Source organism: Arvicola amphibius, chromosome 10 (genome assembly GCF_903992535.2).
Source record: "Arvicola amphibius chromosome 10, mArvAmp1.2, whole genome shotgun sequence".
NCBI classification, from domain to species: domain Eukaryota; kingdom Metazoa; phylum Chordata; class Mammalia; order Rodentia; family Cricetidae; genus Arvicola; species Arvicola amphibius.
The window spans coordinates 56508370-56527591 of record NC_052056.1 but is presented as its reverse complement, the minus strand read 5'-3'; the positions used below and the strand labels follow the sequence as shown (position 1 = coordinate 56527591).

General features: G+C 40.3%; 2 protein-coding genes and 1 non-coding gene across 4 annotated transcripts; all 3 read left to right on the top strand.

Annotated features, from left to right (window-relative positions):
* Positions 1-1357: 1357 nt before the first annotated feature.
* On the top strand, positions 1358-5328 carry Trmt10c (tRNA methyltransferase 10C, mitochondrial RNase P subunit). Its single transcript, XM_038345778.1, has 2 exons — positions 1358-1572; positions 3833-5328. The coding sequence occupies exon 2, from the start codon at positions 3855-3857 to the stop codon at positions 5094-5096; it is 1242 nt and encodes a 413-aa protein (XP_038201706.1). The 5' UTR covers positions 1358-1572; positions 3833-3854; the 3' UTR covers positions 5097-5328.
* On the top strand, positions 3234-3368 carry LOC119825816. The gene has a single exon (XR_005287284.1). It is a non-coding gene; the product is annotated as a small nucleolar RNA SNORA70 (small nucleolar RNA).
* Positions 5329-8567: 3239 nt separating the features above from the next.
* On the top strand, positions 8568-18898 carry LOC119825141 (PEST proteolytic signal containing nuclear protein). Of its 2 annotated transcripts, none has more exons than XM_038345829.2 (5): positions 8568-8668; positions 12406-12620; positions 13370-13441; positions 15873-15928; positions 17058-18898. In XM_038345829.2, exons 1-5 carry the CDS (start codon positions 8605-8607, stop codon positions 17182-17184), a joined length of 534 nt encoding a protein of 177 aa, XP_038201757.1. In that variant the 5' UTR covers positions 8568-8604; the 3' UTR covers positions 17185-18898. The 2 variants fall into 2 exon arrangements, with proteins under 2 accessions (XP_038201757.1, XP_038201756.1); XM_038345828.2 differs by having other exon boundaries at positions 13367-13441.
* The last annotated feature ends 324 nt before the right edge of the window (positions 18899-19222 follow it).

Sequence of the window (19222 nt, the reverse complement as noted above, 5' to 3'; positions counted from 1 at the left end):
CCATAAAACTATTTTTCTTGTTACTTCATAACTGTAATTTTGCTACAGTTATGACCTGTAATGTAAATACCAGTGTTTTCCATGTTCTTAGGTAACCCCTGTGACACCGAAAGAGGGTCTTGACTGCTGCTCTAGCTCCCGAATGCTGGGGTTAAAGGCACGTGTCACCATACCTAGCCTTTTGGTTATCCTTTCAAGTATTTAATCTGCCACTACTGTACATCACTCACAATTACTTTGAGTTGAAGTCTTTTACCTTAGAGAAGAAAGATATTGTCATTATGAAGCCCTTAATTTAGCACGATTTACTGAAGAAACCATTTGACAAGCTGAAAATATTGACTCTTGTCCAGCACTGGAGTATGGATGTTTTACTTCCAGTGGTGACTGATACTGAAGGAACTCTGGCTGGCTTGAGCACGGTGGGCATGGACGGCTCTGGGAGGCCTTGCCCTTTTCTCCCATTCCCTCTGCCCTGCTAAAAACCGTGAGATAACATTCCTAAAGCTAGCCACCAAGTTCTATTGCTTTATTGACCATTTCCTCCTCCTGAGACTGACTACCGGGGTCCAGCTATCAAATTATTAAAGCCCAGCAATCAAAAGCCCCCTTTGATTCACCTAATTAACTTGCCCAATAAAAAATATACCACTGCATTCCCCAGCCCACTCTAACACACACCTACCCTTTCTTAAAGATCACACCTGCAGGTCATTTGCTGCTGTTTTTCTGCCTGAGTCAGAAAGCAGCCACTTTCCCTTCCTGCTTGATAAAAGGATCTCTTGGAGAAAATAAGTGTTTGGGTGTGGTTTGTACCCAATCCGGGGTGTGGGAGGAAACCCCTGCTGTGTGGGGGTCTCCTTCACGTCTCAAACGTTATTCAACAATCTTTTTGTTTGTTTCGGTTTGTGGGGGTGGTATTGAGGCAGCCCTGTGCAGGGCTGGCAGTACTGGAACTGGCTTTGTACATCAGGCTGGCCTCAAGCTAAAGAGATTCCCCTGCCTCCCAAAGGCTGAGATTAATGGATGCACCACTACGCCTGGCTAGAATTAAATTTTAAAAGTAGATTTGCGTTCAGGTCGTTTTGTTAGTACACACATATAAATAGAGTAACCAAGCTGAGAGTCGGTGAAGAGGTTTCTAGTTCTAACAAAAAAATCAATAAAAAGGGTGGCGGGGCGCCGGTGGAGCCCGGGCCTACTCATTTTCACAAGGACTCACAAGCAGCCAGTCAACGAGACCGCGAACCGACTTTAAGCTGAGAAACTGCCGGCAGGGCTAGACGTCAGAGGTAGCGCCGGGAGAAAGAGGCGGGACTTCTGGTGGTGCGGGACTTCCGGCGGCCGCGGCCGGAAGCCCTCGGCTCCTCTACGGCGTGTGCGGTGCAGGCGGAGGGGTGCTCTCCGGGGCAGCAGTTAGCGGGTCCCGGCGCTCGGCCGCACTCCTGGTCCATGCGGGCTTTTCTCCGCCGGTGTTCTGGTGCTGCGTAGACCCGGTGGCTGTCAGGGATGCCGGCTGTGGAGCGTGTGTGCTGAGAAATACAGTCCAGAGGAAACGGTGATTTAGAAATCGTAAGTAGTACGCTGCCTGAAGGCCGTGTTTACCAAAATCATCTCCTTTATTGGCATTAAAATGTAAGTTGGGGGCAGGAGAGACGGCTCAGCGCTTAAGACCTAGTGCTCTTGCAGAGGATTCTAACATGGTTTTCAGCACCCAATTCGTACAGCTAACAACTGTGTCTAACCCTGGCCAGGACACACACCACACACTCTCTCTGTCTCTGTCTCTCTCTCTGTCTCTCTCTCTTTCTTTCTCTCTCTCTCTCTCTTCTAAAATAAAATTAAAAAAACTTAAACTAGCTTTTTATAATGAGTGTGGTGTTGCAGGCCTTTATAATCTCAGGACTGAGGAGGCTGAAGCAGTATGGAGTTTGAGGCTGGTCTGCTCTAAGGAGTAGAGAACTTGCAAAGAATTTTTCGAGGGAGGGTTTCTCTGTAACACAATTTTTATTCCTAATAGAATATAATCTTTAGCTTCTAGTAGGGAAAACAATTCGAGTGTTGCAAGGATTATCATAGGCACAGGGTGCCAGAACACAGAGAAACCCGGACTCGAATAACCAGAAAGGAAAGGAATAGGACTGATTGATCTAAAGTGTGTAAAGATAAAGCTATGTGCAGCTGAAAAGACAAACAAAGGGTGATATTATGAAAACCTGTTTAGGCCAAATTCATGAACTTGGATCTAAACCGAACACAAAATTGTGATATTTTGGGGTGGAAGGAATGCATCCGGGCATCTGTACGGCCAGAGAACATGAGAACATCCGGGAATGTGCAGGGTCATTATAGGAACCAAAGGTTGGAATTTTTCAGGAATTTTCTTTTCCCCTCATATTTTGCACTAGTTAACAAATTTTAAGCATGTTTCAGTTTTGGAAACATCTGTGTGGCAGCTCTTTGGTGTCTATTAGCTGCCGCCTTATATAACTTTCCTGCTTTTTTATTTTGTCTTCCTTGATGCTTTCATGAAGGATCTTGAGATTGGATATGTATCTGAAGGAGACTATAGCATCTTGTTCTCAGCTCTGTAATTGGCATACAACTTTCCTCTCTAGTTATTGATCCTCTAGGACTGTTTGTATAGCAAGTCTAAAAAGGTTATTTGAGTTAGCCTTTTGTTTAAAAATATGTTGAAATTATGGGCCAGAGAGATGGCTCAGCGGTTAGGAGTACTGGCTATTCTTCCAGAGATAATTGAGTTCAATTCCCAGCACCCACATGGTAGCTCACAACCATCTGTAATGAGATCTGGTGCCCTATTCTGGCCTGCAGGCTGACATGCAGGCAGAACTCTGTATACATAATAAATAAAAAAAATCTTTTAAAAATGTTGAAATTAATGTATAAAATAAGAACATGAAGCAGGGTGTGGTGATACATATGACAGTGCCGGTTATTTACGAGGCTGGGGCAAAGCGTTCCCGCTGATGAGTTTACAGTCAGCCAGGTCAACATAAGAGACCCTTGTCTCACAAAAATAAAAAATTTAAAAATTGACCAGTAAGGGATCACAAGCTTTGGTGCATGGGAGTTAAATTAGTAGGGAGGGGCTAGGAGGAGAAGAGGGAGTGGGAACTGCAGTTGAGATGTAATACATGAGAGAATTAAATTACTGGTGCATGAGCAACATCTAAGTTGATTCCCTTTGTGCTTCAGAAATCAGTTCCCTTCTGCAGCCAATTAAGCCGACCGGCTTCCTTTCCTCATGGGGGTCTGGTGTGCAGTGGTTACAAACAACATTCTCCTTGGTAGTGTATGCAGCCTGTTGAATGTACAGGCTGCCCAAAGGGACCTTGGAAACAGTTCCCAAGTAGATAATCATGTCTCATCTCAATGCTGTCTCCAACCTAGGCTCCACTAGACAAATATCTGGGGCTTGGGGAAGCCCCAGGGCACAGTGTCTGTTGGCCAGGCCATCGTGTCCATCCACACTAAACTGCAGAACCAAGAGCGTGTGAGGCCCTGAGCCAACTTCGGGTTCCTCACATCTTAGAGAAGTAGTGCTTCAAGTTTAATACAGATGAATTGAAAGCCATGGTAGCTGACAAGTGGCTGGTCCCTGATGGCTGTGGGGTGAAAATGTTCACAACTATGATCCCCCTGGAGGAGTGCCAGACCCAGCTTTCCGAAGGCCTTCCCCTGACCTGAGTCCATGCCCACTGGTCATGTGTACTAATACATCTCATTTGTCTGCCTGAGAAAGAAAGAAATCAGATTCACAGGGAGTTTTAAAATCTTTCTCTAACTTAATTTCATTTTTCTTCTATAGGAATTCTTCACATTTCTTCAAAATGAATGTTACTGTCCGATTCTTAAGACCTTTTGCCAGATTAATGTTGCCATTTACCATTCATAGGAAGAGAAGGAATTTATATTCAACAGTTCTGCAGAGATACATGTCTTCCAAAGCATCTTCTTTGTCCTGTCATAATAAGGACAGTACGTCCCCTCCAGAACAGCTAGAATTGGATAGGTGGAAAACTACAATGAAATCTAGCATTCAAGAAGATGGTGTCTCAATGGCCTCAGACAAAAGCGAAGATCCTCTAGCTGCCACCAGAGAATTAATTGAAATGTGGAGATTGCTTGGCAGAGAAGTACCCGAACGTATCACTGAAGAAGAACTCAAAACCCTGATGGAATGTGCTTCTAAATCAGCCCAGAAAAAATACTTAAAGTTTTTATATGGTAAAGAAATAAAGAAAAAAGCCGAGCAAATAAAGAAGGAAATGAAAGCACAGGCCCGGGAAGAAGCAGAAAAGGCCAGGTTGCTAGAAACCACCAAGGGTGAAGAAAAACGGGACTTTATGTTTCTCCGACTCTGGGACCGGCAGATGAACATTGCATTTGGCTGGAAGGGTGTCCAGGCTATGCAATTTGGACAGCCTTTGGTTTTTGACATGGATTACGAAAATTATATGAAACCAGTTGAACTGCAGAATACTGTTTCTCAACTTCTAGAAAGTGAAGGGTGGAACAGAAAAAATGTTGATCCTTTCCACATTTATTTCTGCAATCTTAAACTAGATAGTGCTTATCATAGACACTTAGTTAAACGTTACAGTGGAAAGTGGGACAAATTGCTCTTAACAGCAACAGAAAAGTCTCCCATCGATGTATTTCCAAAGGACAGTATTATATATTTAACTGCAGATTCTCCTAATGTTATGACTACCTTCAAGCATGATAAAATTTATATAATTGGATCACTTGTTGATAAAAGTGTACAGACAGGCATATCCCTGGCCAAGGCAAAACGGCTAAATCTAGCCACAGAACGTCTTCCACTGGATAAATATTTACAGTGGGAAATCGGTAACAAAAACCTCACCTTAGACCAAATGATCCGTATTTTACTCTGCATGAAAAACACTGGTAACTGGGAAGAGGCTCTGAAGTTTGTTCCCAGGAGAAAGCACACTGGCTATTTGGAGGTCACTCAACATTCTCAGGAAGATTTTAGGAAGCTGAAGAAGACAAAGACATGGTCGTTTCTAGAAGGCTCTTTAAATGTACGCACACGGAAAAGGTGACCTCTATGAGAAAGTTTAATAGCGTAAGAAGCAAATAGATTGGAAATACAGTTCAAATAAGGTATTTCTAAACAGAATTGTATTTTAAAAGTAGTCTTTCCAGACAAACAGTTTTGTCTTTTTCTAATTTGAGTATCTGGAAAACTTTGAAAGTATGTTTTATTTGTTGTAGGAACAATCAGAAATTATAGATTAATCTAGAATTGAACACAATAAAAGTTATATCATTGTAGCTTTTTTTTTAACTCTCTGTCCTTTGGGGGGGGGGGCGCACCACCCAGCACACAAGTAAATCACATAGTCATTTTTTTTCTTACTAATGTCCGGTAACTTGGCTTGTTTCTAGGCAGCTTTTCCTAAATTATTCCATCTACCTTTTGCCTCTAGGCTTTTTTTTTTTAAGATTTATTTATTTATTATGTATACAGTATTCTCAGTACTCTGTCTGCATGTATGCCTGCAGGCCAGAAGAGGACACCAGATTTCATTACAGATGGTTGTGAGCCACCATGTGGTTGCTGGGAATTGAACTCAGGATCTTTGGAAGAGCAGGCAGTGCTCTTAACCTCTGAGCCATCTCTCCAGCCCTGCCTCTAGGCTTTCATCTTTATCTATATACCTTTCTTACTACTCCATGACTTGGTGTGTAGTTGGGTGGCTGGCCCATGGAGTCCTCCTTCTCTTGCTCTTAGACCTCCCAGATTTCTCCTATTTATACTCTCTGCCTGCCAGTCCTGCCTATCCTTTCACCTGCTTTGTTGTTGGTCGCTTTATTAAGCAAATCAGGTGTTCTAGACAAAGTGACACAGCTTCACAGAGTTAAACAAATGCAACATAAAAGAATGCAACACATCTTTGCATCATTAAACAAATATTCCATAGCATAAGCAAATGTAACATGTCTTCAACTAATATTCTATAACAGTTTTTTTTTTTTAAATGGCTTCTTTGAGTGTCATACTTTTTAGCTTGGGTTTTTTTCTTTTTTGTTGTTTGGTGTGTGTGTTTGATGGGGGCTGTCTGAAGTAGCCTGTGCCAGCCTCAGTGTGCTGAGACTGATCTTTAGCTCCCGATTCTCAGCTTCCACCTGCCAAATGATGCAACTATAGGGATGTACCACCATGCCTGGCTCCATTATACATATTCTTTATCCATGTCAGAAACTGTTCTTTGATGAGAAAATAGATTAAACCTTTCTAACTTTGAAGTAGTAGTTATGAAATTAAAGCCTGTATACAATGCTGGGCATATTACTTAACACAACCTTGGTTATCCAAGTGTGGAGATAAAGCCAATTTCTTGTCTTAGGGAAAAAATTTATCTGGATTGGGAGGTGGCTCAAAGGGCTCTTGCAGGGAACTTGAGTTCAGTTCCCAGCACCACATTAGATGGTTAACAACCACCAGGAACTCCAGTTTCAAAACAAAACAGGTGAGACTGTAGGCATACTTAATGTGTGTAATTCATTCAACACTAAATGAATCTACTAAAGGTTTCTAGGAGTTAACAAGAATCTTCTTGATAGAGAAGTGGCTTGCCATGGTTATTGTTAGGTAAAGACATACTAGAGCTAGCAAAGGGCAGGGGAAACTACAAGATATTTCTTGTTCTATTGTTTGTATCTGTACACGTAAGAGACAAGAATTTGGTACTAGCTCTTATTTTTAAATTCTCACAATAGGATACTTTAACCTTGAAATAATAGGATGATTTAACCAATAGACAGCTATTAAACTAAAGAAAATATCTTTTTTGTTTGTTTGTTTTTTGAGACAGGGTTTCCCTGTAGTCTCTAGAGCCTGTCCTGGAACTAGCTCTTGTAGACCAGGCTGGCCTCGAACTCAAGAGATCCGCCTGCCTCTGCCTCCCGAGTGCTGGGATTAAAGGCATGCGCCACCACCACCCGGCTAAAGAAAATATCTTGAAAAAATATCAAGAAGTAAATAAATTGTAGATCAAGCCAAGTCTGAACATTGGGTTTGTGCTGGGGCATATTTAAAACCTAGTTAGACGCCCGGCGGTGGTGGCACAGGAGGCAGAGTCAGGCAGGTCTCTGAGTTCAAAACCAGCCTGGTTTACAAGAGCTAGTTCCAGGATGGGAACCAAAGCTACACAGAGAAACCCTGTCTCGGATAAAAAACAAACAACAACAAAAAAAAAAAAACAGAAAAAAAGGGACTAGAGTAGATACAAGGCTGAGATCCTCAGACCACAATAAACCAAATTTCCTTTTCCCTAGGGCGGTCAGTTCCTGCCTTTGAAAGTGTATCTGTAGCACGAATAATAAAAACCCAGAGACAGTGGGGTTCAAGATGAAGATCAGAAAAACAAAGCATCCAAGCCAATAGAGAAACCTTAACTCTACTAAGGCTGAACAACTGCAGACTGAGCCCTGAGCCTCTTATTCCTCCCGGTTTATATTCCCCTCTAGTGCTGGGATTAAAGGCCTGTGACTCCCTAGTACTGAGATTAAAGGTGTGAGCCGCTGCCACTACCTGGATCTGTTTCTGCAGGGTAGCCTTGAACTTACAGAGAACCATCCTCCTGCCTTCCAAATCCTGCGATTAAAGTGACACCGCCTGGCCTTTATGGCTTAGTTTTACCCTCTGATCTTCAGGCAAGCTTTATTTTTTTATTTGTATATATATATATTTCCAGACGGGGTTTCTCTGTGTAACAGTCCTCTCTGTCCCGGAACTCACTTTGTAGACCAGGCTAGCCTAGAATTCAGTGAGATCCGCCTGCATCTGCCTCTCGAGTGCTGGGATTAAAGGTGTGCGCCACCACTGCCCGGTTGCAAATTTGCTTTATTAAAACAAAATATCACTATATGTATCATTTTTTAAAATGTATTTTTACTTATGTGTGTGTGAGTATATACAAGTGCGTGTTGGTACTCGCAGGGTTCAGGAGGTTGTCGGATTCCCAGGAGCTAGAGTGACAAGCAGTTGTGAACCACCCAACGTGGTACTGGGAATTTCGTGGTCTTCTGGAAAAGCAGTAAGCGCCCTTAACCACCAACGTTTGCTTGCTTGGTTCAACTATACAATGAACTTTTTACGAGTGCAGACATCTAGGAAAAATTTCCACAACAGTTTCCGTAAGGCATTACTATGTGATCTTCCATGAGTTGCTTTCCCAAGTTAGTACACAAATTAAGAGAACTGTGTATGAAAGGTGTCAACACTAGACGGTGTTCGGAAAGTGCTGAAATCTCTCCGTAAGGATACATACAGTCCTACCCATAGATAATCCAATAACTAAAAGGAACAGCTACAACCACCCTTGAGTAAGCAAAAAACTAGATACACCAGGGGTTCCAACGACAGGCAACCCCGCCATCAGACAGTCCAGCCCTCCGGAGCCCGCGTCAAGCCGATGACGTCACATCCGCCCCGGTTGGCCGCTCTAGGCTGCGGGTCTCGCTGGCCCGCCCGAAGCTTTATGGTTGCTGGGCGGGGCCGTGACGTCCTTGCCTGGGCTGCAGGGGGAGGCCGCGGCGGCGAAGATGGCGGACGGGAAGGCGGGAGAGGAGAAGCCAGAGAAGCCGCAGCGAGCCGGAGCCGCCGGAGGTGAACACAACCCCAGCGTCGCGGGCTGCGGGGGCTACTCCGGCCTTTGTTTGGGCTTCCCGGGGAGCGGGGGTGCTTAGGGCATCTCAAGCGCGGGCGGAGGCGGCGCTCGGCCCGGGTAGGGGCTGGGCACGCCCGGTGTGGCCCGCGGGGATCCAGGCCCACGTAGCCTCCTCAGAGGAGAGGCCGCCAGTTACCACCCGGCCCTGAGAAGGGAGGTGGGTGACTGAGTTCGGGGTGGGATCCAAACAAGAGAAGAACTCAGGGCCCGCTGCGCACTCAGGCCCCCACGCGAGCGCCGAGCCGCCTCTGCGGCCGCTGGCCCCAAACCGGCTGTGCTTGGGAGTCGGCCTCCCTGTTACACGTAGTTAATTACGTTTGGTGCTCCCTTTTCACTGACGAGGTGGAAGACCCCAGGCCAGCCTTTGCTGTATTTTCAGATAGAGTATTTATAAACCCTGCAGTGGGATAAGTCGAGGATGCAGGGGGAAGGGAATCTGGTTCAAGCTGCAAAAGCTTGAAATTCGGGTTTGATTCACTTTCTTTATAGTTATCTGTCTTGGGCTGCTATCAGCGGAGTCTGCCGGATGTTTAGTTGGCGTAGTAGGCAGGTGTGATCTTGCTGTAATTTGTCACGAAAATGAACTCCGATTATAGCTATCCTCTCGTACCTCCCTACCCCCGTAATTTTTGATCGTGTGCATAAAGGAAAAGAAGCAAGCAGTCTCTGCCCCTATGCCCTTTTGTCGTACCAATAAGTAACACGTGCGAGCAGATCATAATGTCTTGTTTAGAATGTTTTAATGTTTCACTATTCTAGCTCCCTTCGGCCTTAACGCTAAAAGACTTAAATGCGAGAATATATAGACTCAGCGCATAAAGGCGAATCATAGGGTCTACCAGGTTTGTTAATTGTCACGGCAATAAAAATTACTAAGAAGATCAATGTAATGTTACTTTGGACTCAAAATTTGCTTCTTTAAAGATATGTAGAGTGCTGTTAGTTGAGCCAAAGTCCCTCGTCGTCGTCCCCCTTTGTTTGTTTGTTTGAGATGGGTTCTCATTTAGCTCTGGCTTCTTGTACTGAAATTACAGGCCCATGACTACTTTATCAGGTATTCTCACTAAATAAATAATAAACTAGTAAAATAGCTAATGAAAATATTTTAGTTCTTAGTTACTTTAGCCCTCCTCCACTGTTATTTAAGGTAGTTTAAAGGAAAACTATCGCATAAGGTATCTTAGGTGGCTTTTCACTTAGAGAACTCTTTTAAGGTAAACAGTGCTTAGGGGGTTGTATAGATTACTTTGCTAGCCAGTATCAAAAAAAAATGGTCTTTGTTGGTAACTTATCTGCTTAATTTTTCTCATGCCATATAGATCATTAACCTCAGACATAGTGAATTATGCAGAGGAATCATAACTGAACCCATAGATATGAATGAATTGATAAGTTTGCAGCAAGTATTCAGCATTTTGGGGAAACTTTGTCCATACTTGGAACATTTCTTTTGTTGAACTTGGGAATACAAGTACTTTTCCTATTCATTTATTCTTGTTATTATATGTTATTGATGCTAGAGAATGAACCCAAGGCCACATTTATGCTAAGGATGGACTTTACTGCTGCATTCTACTCCGATAAACAATATATTCCCATAATTAAAGTTAGTATGTCTCTACTAGAGAGGCTGTTTAAACTTTCTTTCACTTCAGTCTACTTTGGAAGAGCTCTCTATTTTCCTTAAGACCGTTTTGGTTAATGTTACACAGTTTAACTTAAGTAGAAATTTAGAGACCAGCAACATAATACATAATCATAGCCATTTTAAGTTTGAGGGTTATGCCAAGAGCTGCTTCAATGATGTACATATTTCCTGTGTTAAACACAGCTCGTGAAGGACTTGGGTCCTTTTTTTGTTAACTCCCAGGTAAGGAAGCTACCAATATGTACATGACTTATGAATGGTACCTTTGTGGAGTTACATTTTCTTACTAGGTATTTTTTTTTTCTTCTAAAGCAAGGTAGCTATGTTCCGTAAAGCCCACCCACATCTCATCTATTCAGTGAAAAAAAAAATTCTATTATTATGTATAATTTAATTGACATTAACCTACACTTTCTGTCTGCTATAAAGGAGACAGAAGTCTTCATTAAATTATTTTTATATTTCAAAGCTACAGAGAAACCCAGTCTCGAAAAAAAAAATTATTTAAAATCTAGCAATTTGTATAATTATGACTAACAAATATGTAAGTGCTTTTCTTATTTAAAAATGATTGTTCATTTGTTCATTAAAATTTACAATACTAAAAAATATTCACAGTATTAATCTGTAGTCATTCACCATAAAAGCCCATGATCCCAGCTGCCCTGGAGATGAAGCAGGAGGTGTACAAGTTACAGACAGGAGTGCCTGGACTTGGGCAACATAGTGGGACCATGTCTGGAAATGAGAAAACTATTGGACATGTGGGTCAGTGCTGCAGCCCTTGCATGGCATATATGAGGCCCTGTGTCCAAACCTTGGTGCCACAAAGTACTAATTAACCTAAAGATGCATCCTTCACAAACTATGGATCTAGACTTGTAGTCTTGAGTCTTAGATATTTTTTACTTGTCAGTTATTGTGTTTACACCCCTACCCCTAACTCCCATTCTAGCTTTGCCCCATTTTCTTAACTTGCCAGGACAGTCACTTAGAGTATCTTCTGTTTTACTACAAGTATGTTTGACTCATCACAGAGTGTGTCCTGTAGGGTAGAACTGGAGAGAAAAAGATGGCCAGTCTTTTATGTCTTTCCAATGTGTTCTTAAATAGTCTTATATAATTGACTTAATACATATAGAAGCAAAATTACTGAAATACATCTTGCTTCCTACATCTACATATGTGTGTGTATGTGTGTACGTGTGTGTACTCGCTTGAAATTAAGATTAGCTCTTTCATGAGGAAATACAAGTGTATATTGACTTATAAGTATACAAGCCAAAGTCTGACTTGCAGTAGCCCTTACAGGTAGATTAACACAGGTGCTAGCCCAGCTTTTGGAGTAGGGTGAACTCTCAAGATGACCGTGAAGTTCTTTTTCAACTCCATAGGTTATGTAAGGTATATCTTGAATAACACATCACTTAAGAACCTAACTAGCTGGGGATGTAGCTCAGTGTAGAGTGCTTGCCTTGTATATGCAAAGCCCTGCATTCAGTATGATAAAGGAGGGAAAAAGCTGTAGACTGAATTCATAGTGTAGTTTAAGTTAACAGTGGTCATGTTCACGATTAGATGTTTTGTGTAATTAGCTCTGTATTACTAAAAATATTTATTTGCCAGATGTTTTATCTTGCCACATGATTGAATATTTACAAGTTAGTTTGTATAAAAGAATTTGTTGATCGTAATTTCTGGACATCAAAATTCCACAAATGGAACCAAGATTAATGTACAACTAATAGGATAATGTTTAGCTGAAGGGTGTTTACTTTTTGTGAACTCTGTGTTTATAATTTTAAATTGCTCTGTATTTTATGCTAGTTAATTCATGGGAGCCTCTTGTACTGCCACACAATCTCAGTTCCTGCTATATACTCTAACAAACAGTGGAAGAGACTGTTGGGTCAGTAGGTGACAACTGCAGAGGTATCTTCCTTGTAAAGATGCTTTTTGAGGTTGCTGCTCCCATCAATCTGCTCAGTAAAAATAGCTCATCTTGGTAAGTTGTTTCGACTTCACCAGGACCTGAAGAAGAAGCAGAAAAACCTGTGAAAACTAAGACTGTTTCTTCCAGTAATGGAGGGGAAAGTTCCAGTCGCAGCGCTGAAAAGCGATCGGCTGATGAAGAAGCTGCAGACCTCCCAACAAAGCCTACAAAGATCTCCAAGTTTGGATTTGCCATAGGTAGTCAGACGACAAAGAAAGCATCAGCCATCTCCATCAAACTTGGATCAAGTGTGAGTTGTTTTATGTCTGGTATTGTAATAGCCCTTAAAGATTTGTTACATCAGTCTGCTCTTCTTAGTATGGGTGTATATATAGTTAAATAAGAGTTCAAAAGGTAAGTCGCTTTAAGTGACTCTGAACTTACATGTAAGTGGTCAAAAAGTAATGAACACTTTAGGAAAGGCCCATGAGTTCTACTATCTCAAAGCAGTTGAAGAAGGCATATTGTAATGAATACATGATTTTTAAAGTAATCATTTAGGATTTTTTTAGTTGAATAAAATCTCTGAAAATACTGAATTTTAGGAATTAAATTTTTTAACATGGTATATTAAAAGTAGTAAATTGTATTGTGCTGTAGCGCTACTGTAGAGTATATGCTTAGCATCTGAGAGGCTAAAGGTAGAACATAATTGGTTGAGAAACTCAGTATGATGCCCCGTGATTCTGAAGGAACTGCATAGTCATATTAAGGTTACTGTGGGCCAGACTAGCAATTACTAGTCATTTCTTCTGTGTGCATCCCTTAGCTTAACTAATACTAAATTATAAATCCTAACTACTAGATACATGGAATTAATAAAGTAAACTTACCTGCTGGTAACCCTTGTTTTCAAAGATACTTTGCTCAAAATATACTGAGTTTCTTACTGTGAAAGCTTATGAAAAATTTGAGTCTTCTAAGAACAATTGTTTTGATTAAATAAACCTATATAAATTTTATTTGTGATAATTCTGTTAAATGTTTCTTCTTCAGAAGCCTAAGGAAACAGTTCCAACTCTTGCTCCAAAAACCCTTTCAGTAGCAGCAGCTTTCAATGAAGATGAAGATGTAAGTTAATACCTGTTTTAGTTTACTTTGTTTTTAAAGGTGTGTGTGAGATATGTGCCATGAAAGGCATGTGTGTCATGTTATGCATGTGGAAGTCAGGAGACACCTTCTGGAGGGTAGTTCTTTCCTTTTGTCGTAGGATCCAGGGAATGTCGCAGGATTGTCAGGCTTGCATGGCAAGCTTCTTTACCTACTGAGCCACCCTGCTGGCCCTTATTTTTCCTTTAACTAGTCCCTTTAAGAAGATAATGGGGGCTTGGTAGTAAGGAGCATGCACTGTTCTTTCAGAGGATCAGAGTTCAGTTCCTGAGAGCTGGCTCACTAACACCTGTAACTCCAGTTCCAGGGGATTCTGCTCCTTTGGCTTGCACAGGCACCTGCACACACATGCACATAACCCATACAGCACACACATACTCTTAACATCCACACATGTAATTAAAAATAATAAACTTTTTTTTATAGAGAAAAGGATAGTAATGAAAAATTGGAGTTTGTATTAGTGGTATTTAAATTTATATCAGTAAAATAGTATTAATAAAATTTCTGTATTAAAATAGTATTAGTAAAATTTTCTAAGAAAATTGGATATTTCCTTCTTTTTTTTTCTCCCTTTGTACTGAGCTTAATGCCTTGTGCATGCCAGGCAACTGTTCTACCACTGAGGTACATACACAAAACTAAAAATTTGATGGGTCTGTTTGTTGATTTAAGTGTATTATAAATATTGCTAATTTTTAGGCAAGAAACTTAAGAATCAAGTCAGCTGCTTATAATGCATACTAGGAACATGGTCATTCAAATGTGTAGAGGTCAAAAAACCACTTGCTGGGTTAGTTCTTTGACCATGTGTGTCCTGGGGATTGAATGTAGGTTGTCTGGCTTGGTGGCAGGTACCTTTACCCACTGAGCTCTCTGCAGCCTTCTCATGCCTGACCTCAATATTGCTGCCTTTGATGATGTCACTTGTGCTCTGAAGTTACAAAGAGCAGCTATATAGTGCTGCATGGTATATCTGTAGCAGGAAATATAGTGCAGGTGATTCTGCTAGAACTTCTTAATGAATGTGTTCCAGAGTGAGCTTGAGGTGTCCATCTGTTATTCTGTCTGTCCCAGTTCTCTCGTGCTCCTTATAGTGTTGATATCCTGTTATACTCATGGATTTTAGTGGAAATTTCCAGGGTCTTTTTCCTTTGTGAAAGACGTGGTCACCATATCTCAGGCTGACTGGCCTGGAACTTGATATATAACTGAGCATGACTTTGAATTTCACAGCTCCTCTTGCCTCCACCTCTCATGTCTTGGGAGTACAGAAATGTACCTCCATACCCATACACACCATGTACATTGTATGTGGTGTGGAGGGTCAAACCTGACTAGAGCCCTGTGCATCGTAGATAAGCTTGAATTAAAGGAATGGGGCACTGCTCTTGACTGTTTTGTCTTTGAGGCAGAAACTCTTACATCTAGGGCTAGCCCCTGGACTCACTCTACCATACTCATACTCAGCCAATGAAACATTTGGATATGTACAAGACCAGAAGGAAAAGACACCCTGGGAAGTAGGGAAAGTATACAAATATGAAGCTGTTGGTGCCTATAATGCAGCCGTGCTTTGTGTGTAATGTCTTAACAGTATGGCTGTTTCTTTTATATGCTTCTAATCCTGTGTGCCTTTGCAATGTGGATTTATTTGTGCAACTGGAGAAGAGTACCTAAGTATACCCTGCCCCCCCCAAAAAGAGTGGATTTAAAATTTTTCTGTTGTGAATATATATTTTGATATTTGCTTGAACTATTTACTCATAAACATTTAGGCAGATTCCATGCCTTTGTCAAAGTGAAAAGTGTACCAGAAAGCGTGAAGTTCATGTGTCTCTTTGACATACTTGTTATTTTAACTTGGTTCTAGTTGGAGATTTTCGAGGAACCTTTTGTATTGTGTTCTGACTGTGCAGATAATCTACATCCTTGCTTTGAGTTACCTTTCTCTTTATCGTTCCCCAAATTTGTTTTTGTGAAAAAAGCTTTAAGAAATATTTAAAGTCGGGGTGGGGGGTAGGTGCCATGAGAGGATTGAGGTAGTAGGTCCCCTGCAGCCACAATTACAGCTGTTGGAAGCTGCCAGACATGGGTGCTAGAACAGAATTCAGGTCCTCTGGAAGACCAGAATGTGCTCTTAACCTTTGAGTGGTCTTTTCATCCTTTTTCACTGAAGTACTTTTGAGCCATAACAAAGAGTAAAATAAAACGTAAGTAAAAGTGAGAAGGCTCAGGCATAGTGCCACACACTGTGCAGGCCAGAGCTCTAATTAGTCTCCATGTTCATTTGTTTGATTTGAGACAGGCCCCTAGTAGTCTGGAACTTAATGATTTATTTAGACCAAGTGAATTAGTAATTTTTATTCATCTCAATTTACTTGTTTTGCAGAGTGAGCCTGAAGAAATGCCTCCAGAAGCAAAGATGAGGATGAAGAATATTGGAAGGTAACCATGGTTTTTCATAGGTATCACAGAACCCTAAGGAAGTCAAGGGAAAGAATAAGTGGCACACAGTTTACATGTATGCCCATAGTATGCCCATCTGATTCCAGAAAGAATTCAAATCTATCCATGAGCTTTAAAGTGTGTGATGCAAATAGGAGCAGTCCTACTGGCTGCCAGTTGTCGTATTTACTAAAAAGTAAGAAATACATCTGATACTGTTACTGGGTCCAAGCGAAGTACACACAGTTTATTATTGTTATATTTATTTTTAGCTCAGTATATAGACCAGGTTGGACTTGAACTCAGAGATCCACTTGCCTCTGTCTCCAGAGTGCTAGGATTGAAAGTGTGCATCATCACACCCAACTTACACATGGTTTAAGTGTAAAACTGAAACTGGACTTCACATAAAACATGACACTGCACATTTCTTTCTGTTTTACATCTTTGGATTTTTGTTTCATTTTTATAAATGTTGGTGATAAGCCACCAAATTAATTTTTTAACATTATTTGTGGGTCTTAGGTCACTCACTTTGCTACAGATTGTTTTGTTTGCTGCAGTGCTGGGAATTGAACCCAGGGTCTGGTAATCTGGATAACTACCCTACAACTGAGTTTATACCTCTAGCTCTCAGGCAGCAGTACTAGAGCTGCAGTGGTATCTGCTGTTAAATGTATATAAGTATTACCTTAAGTGTGTATTGAAAACTACATGTTTGGTTGTGGAATTTCGCTCAGTGGTAGAGCTCTTGGCCAAGATTCAGTAGTCCCTAGACTTTCCACAAAAGGGAAAAAATATCAGGGTGGGCCTAGAGAGGTGCATGCCTTTAATCCTCACACGCAAGGCAGAGGCAAGTGGATCTCTGAATTCCAGGATAGTCTGAGCTAACACACTGTCTTCAAAAGACATGGCATTGCAAGACTCTAGGCTCCCTTTCATTATACTCCTGTCCTCAACTGCAGACATATTGAATGTGAAGTCTTAACCCTGTATAGAATAAGGACATTGTCAAAAATTGCTACAGGGCTCCTGATGATCTGTATTTATAATGAATGCTAAGCAAATATAAATACATTTAAAACAGACCAAAACAACAATTTGAATAAACTGCATTTCTTTTACACAGGGACACACCAACATCAGCTGGACCAAACTCCTTTAATAAAGGAAAGCATGGCTTTTCCGATAATCAGAAGCTATGGGAGCGAAATATAAAATCTCATCTTGGAAATGTACATGACCAAGACAATTAAATGAAGTGTTTTGTGATTGGGGTGTGGGTGGGTGCAGTTAGAAGGAACAGTCTCCTTTTGTAAAGAATGGTGTAAGACTAGCTTTGGAGCCGTATTTTCTTTTCCTTTTTCTTCTTTTTCTTTATCTTTTTTTTTTTTAAGATTGAGTGGTACACTAATAAATGAGAGTTTGAAATTAGAGGTAATTTATGTTTTATATACAGATTTCAAGACATTTGCTAATTTTGTAGTTTCATGTGATTAGTTTCCAAAGGTTACAGATAATAAAGAAATCAGAAGTGGTACCTTTCTAAGAATTGCATATTTTTTTAGACACAACTATTAGCACATTAAGAGGGAAGCCAAAAGACACTGTCTACTTAAAACTGTGAGCAGTTCCTCTCCTGTGTCCACTCCCTCATTACCTGAACTGTCTGGCTACCAGGAGCAGCCTTGTAGAGAGGGAGTATTGGATTGAGAAGACAATGTTCCTGAACTATCGACTGAAAGTAAATTTAGATAAAATTAAAATAAATAAACCTTTTCCTATGGGCAGTTCATTTTGTTTTGGGTTGTCATATACTAGTATTGCATCGCTATCAGTGAGTATAGACGCTTTGCTCTTTAAAAAACATTTTTTGTCAAAAATTCTTACGTGAAGTATTATTAAAAATAGCCCACTTCACTTTAATGGAAATTGTCTCCATTCAGGAGTCTTCAGTGAACACTATTTGCTACCAAAGTAAATCAGTATTTTGAATGTGCTTCTCTTGGTTTTTATTCTAGTTCCTATAAGCATTTCCACCAGAACTTGAGGCAAATCATAAGGAAGCTGTTTCTTTTAAAGTAAAAAATCCCACCAAAAATATAAATGTACATACTGCTTTAAGTATTTGACTGGTTTTTATTTTTAACAGGTTTAAATACCAAAAAAGGGGGGAAAGAAATTTAACATTGTATGAAGACAGATAAGGCAATGCACTTTGTGACTTTTGAAGCATTTAGGTTACTAACTCATTAGCTCCAATTTGAATTGAACTCACAAGATTTATTTGTACAACTCCATGACTTACTTTAAGTATATACATATTGTACAACTCCATGACTTACTTTAAGTATGTACATAATTGGCCAGTGGGTTCAAAAGCACATTTTAATGATTGAAATAAGACAGAAAATGCTTCTTCAAACACATTTTCATTATGAAGTCTCTCACATACTCTTAGATTTGTGTATTGCTGGTGTTTGTTTTGTATTTTTATTGTATATGGGCTTTTTTAATGTGACAGTTAATGCATCTTTAACAGTCACAGACAAAATAAATGATGAGGTTTCCTTGAAAATTACAATGTTGACTTTGGAGGCAGCTTCAGTGGGTTTCATTGGTGGTAGTTATTCACTAAGCATTTTTAATGTAATAATTTCCAAGAAGCAGCCTGCAAATATTCGTAACACTTTGTTCACTGTATTTAAGTTTACTTAATAAGCCCCAAGTAAAACAATGGAAATGTACATAGCACTGTTAGTTCTTACATGGTTTAAGTATATCAAGATACATAAATTTAACTTTTATGTAGGCAAACTGTTCATTTGTCCATTTTACTGTTTGTTGAAATAACATCTCTCCTACATATTTACTTGACTCAAATGACATTAACCTGAGGTCAAGGTGAGGAGAGAGAGACGACTGAGCTGAATGTCTTTACTAAAATTACAATAAATTTTGTCAAACTTGGTAGTGGTTTTATTTTTTATTTCACTTAATAATTTCTTACTGTGTCTTTGAAAACATTTTTATAAAGTATTTTGTATGTATGGCATGCTGTCATGGTTGGGAGAATGAAAACATTTTTAGATGCCTGTTTCCAGAACCTCTTACATACTTAGTCATTAGACATTTGTAGAGGATGTTAGCATTATCTGGCGCTCTACCTTACACTGTTCTGCGGGTCTTCACATTCCATTTACAACACTGTTACACCCCAATCCAAGAGCCAGTTCATTGTCAATTCGTGGCTTGTTTTCATTTATTTTTCTTTTTTTTCACATTTTTTTCCTC

Excerpts from the sequence above, each read along its gene's own strand:
- Trmt10c (XM_038345778.1), top strand. The coding sequence starts at position 3,855 with ATGAATGTTACTGTCCGATTCTTAAGACCTTTTGCCAGATTAATGTTG.
- LOC119825141 (XM_038345828.2), top strand. The coding sequence starts at position 8,605 with ATGGCGGACGGGAAGGCGGGAGAGGAGAAGCCAGAGAAGCCGCAGCGA. Across the intron at positions 8,669-12,405 it reads GCGAGCCGGAGCCGCCGGAG|GACCTGAAGAAGAAGCAGAA; the intron begins GTGAACACAACC and ends CGACTTCACCAG. Across the intron at positions 15,929-17,057 it reads AGGATGAAGAATATTGGAAG|GGACACACCAACATCAGCTG; the intron begins GTAACCATGGTT and ends TCTTTTACACAG.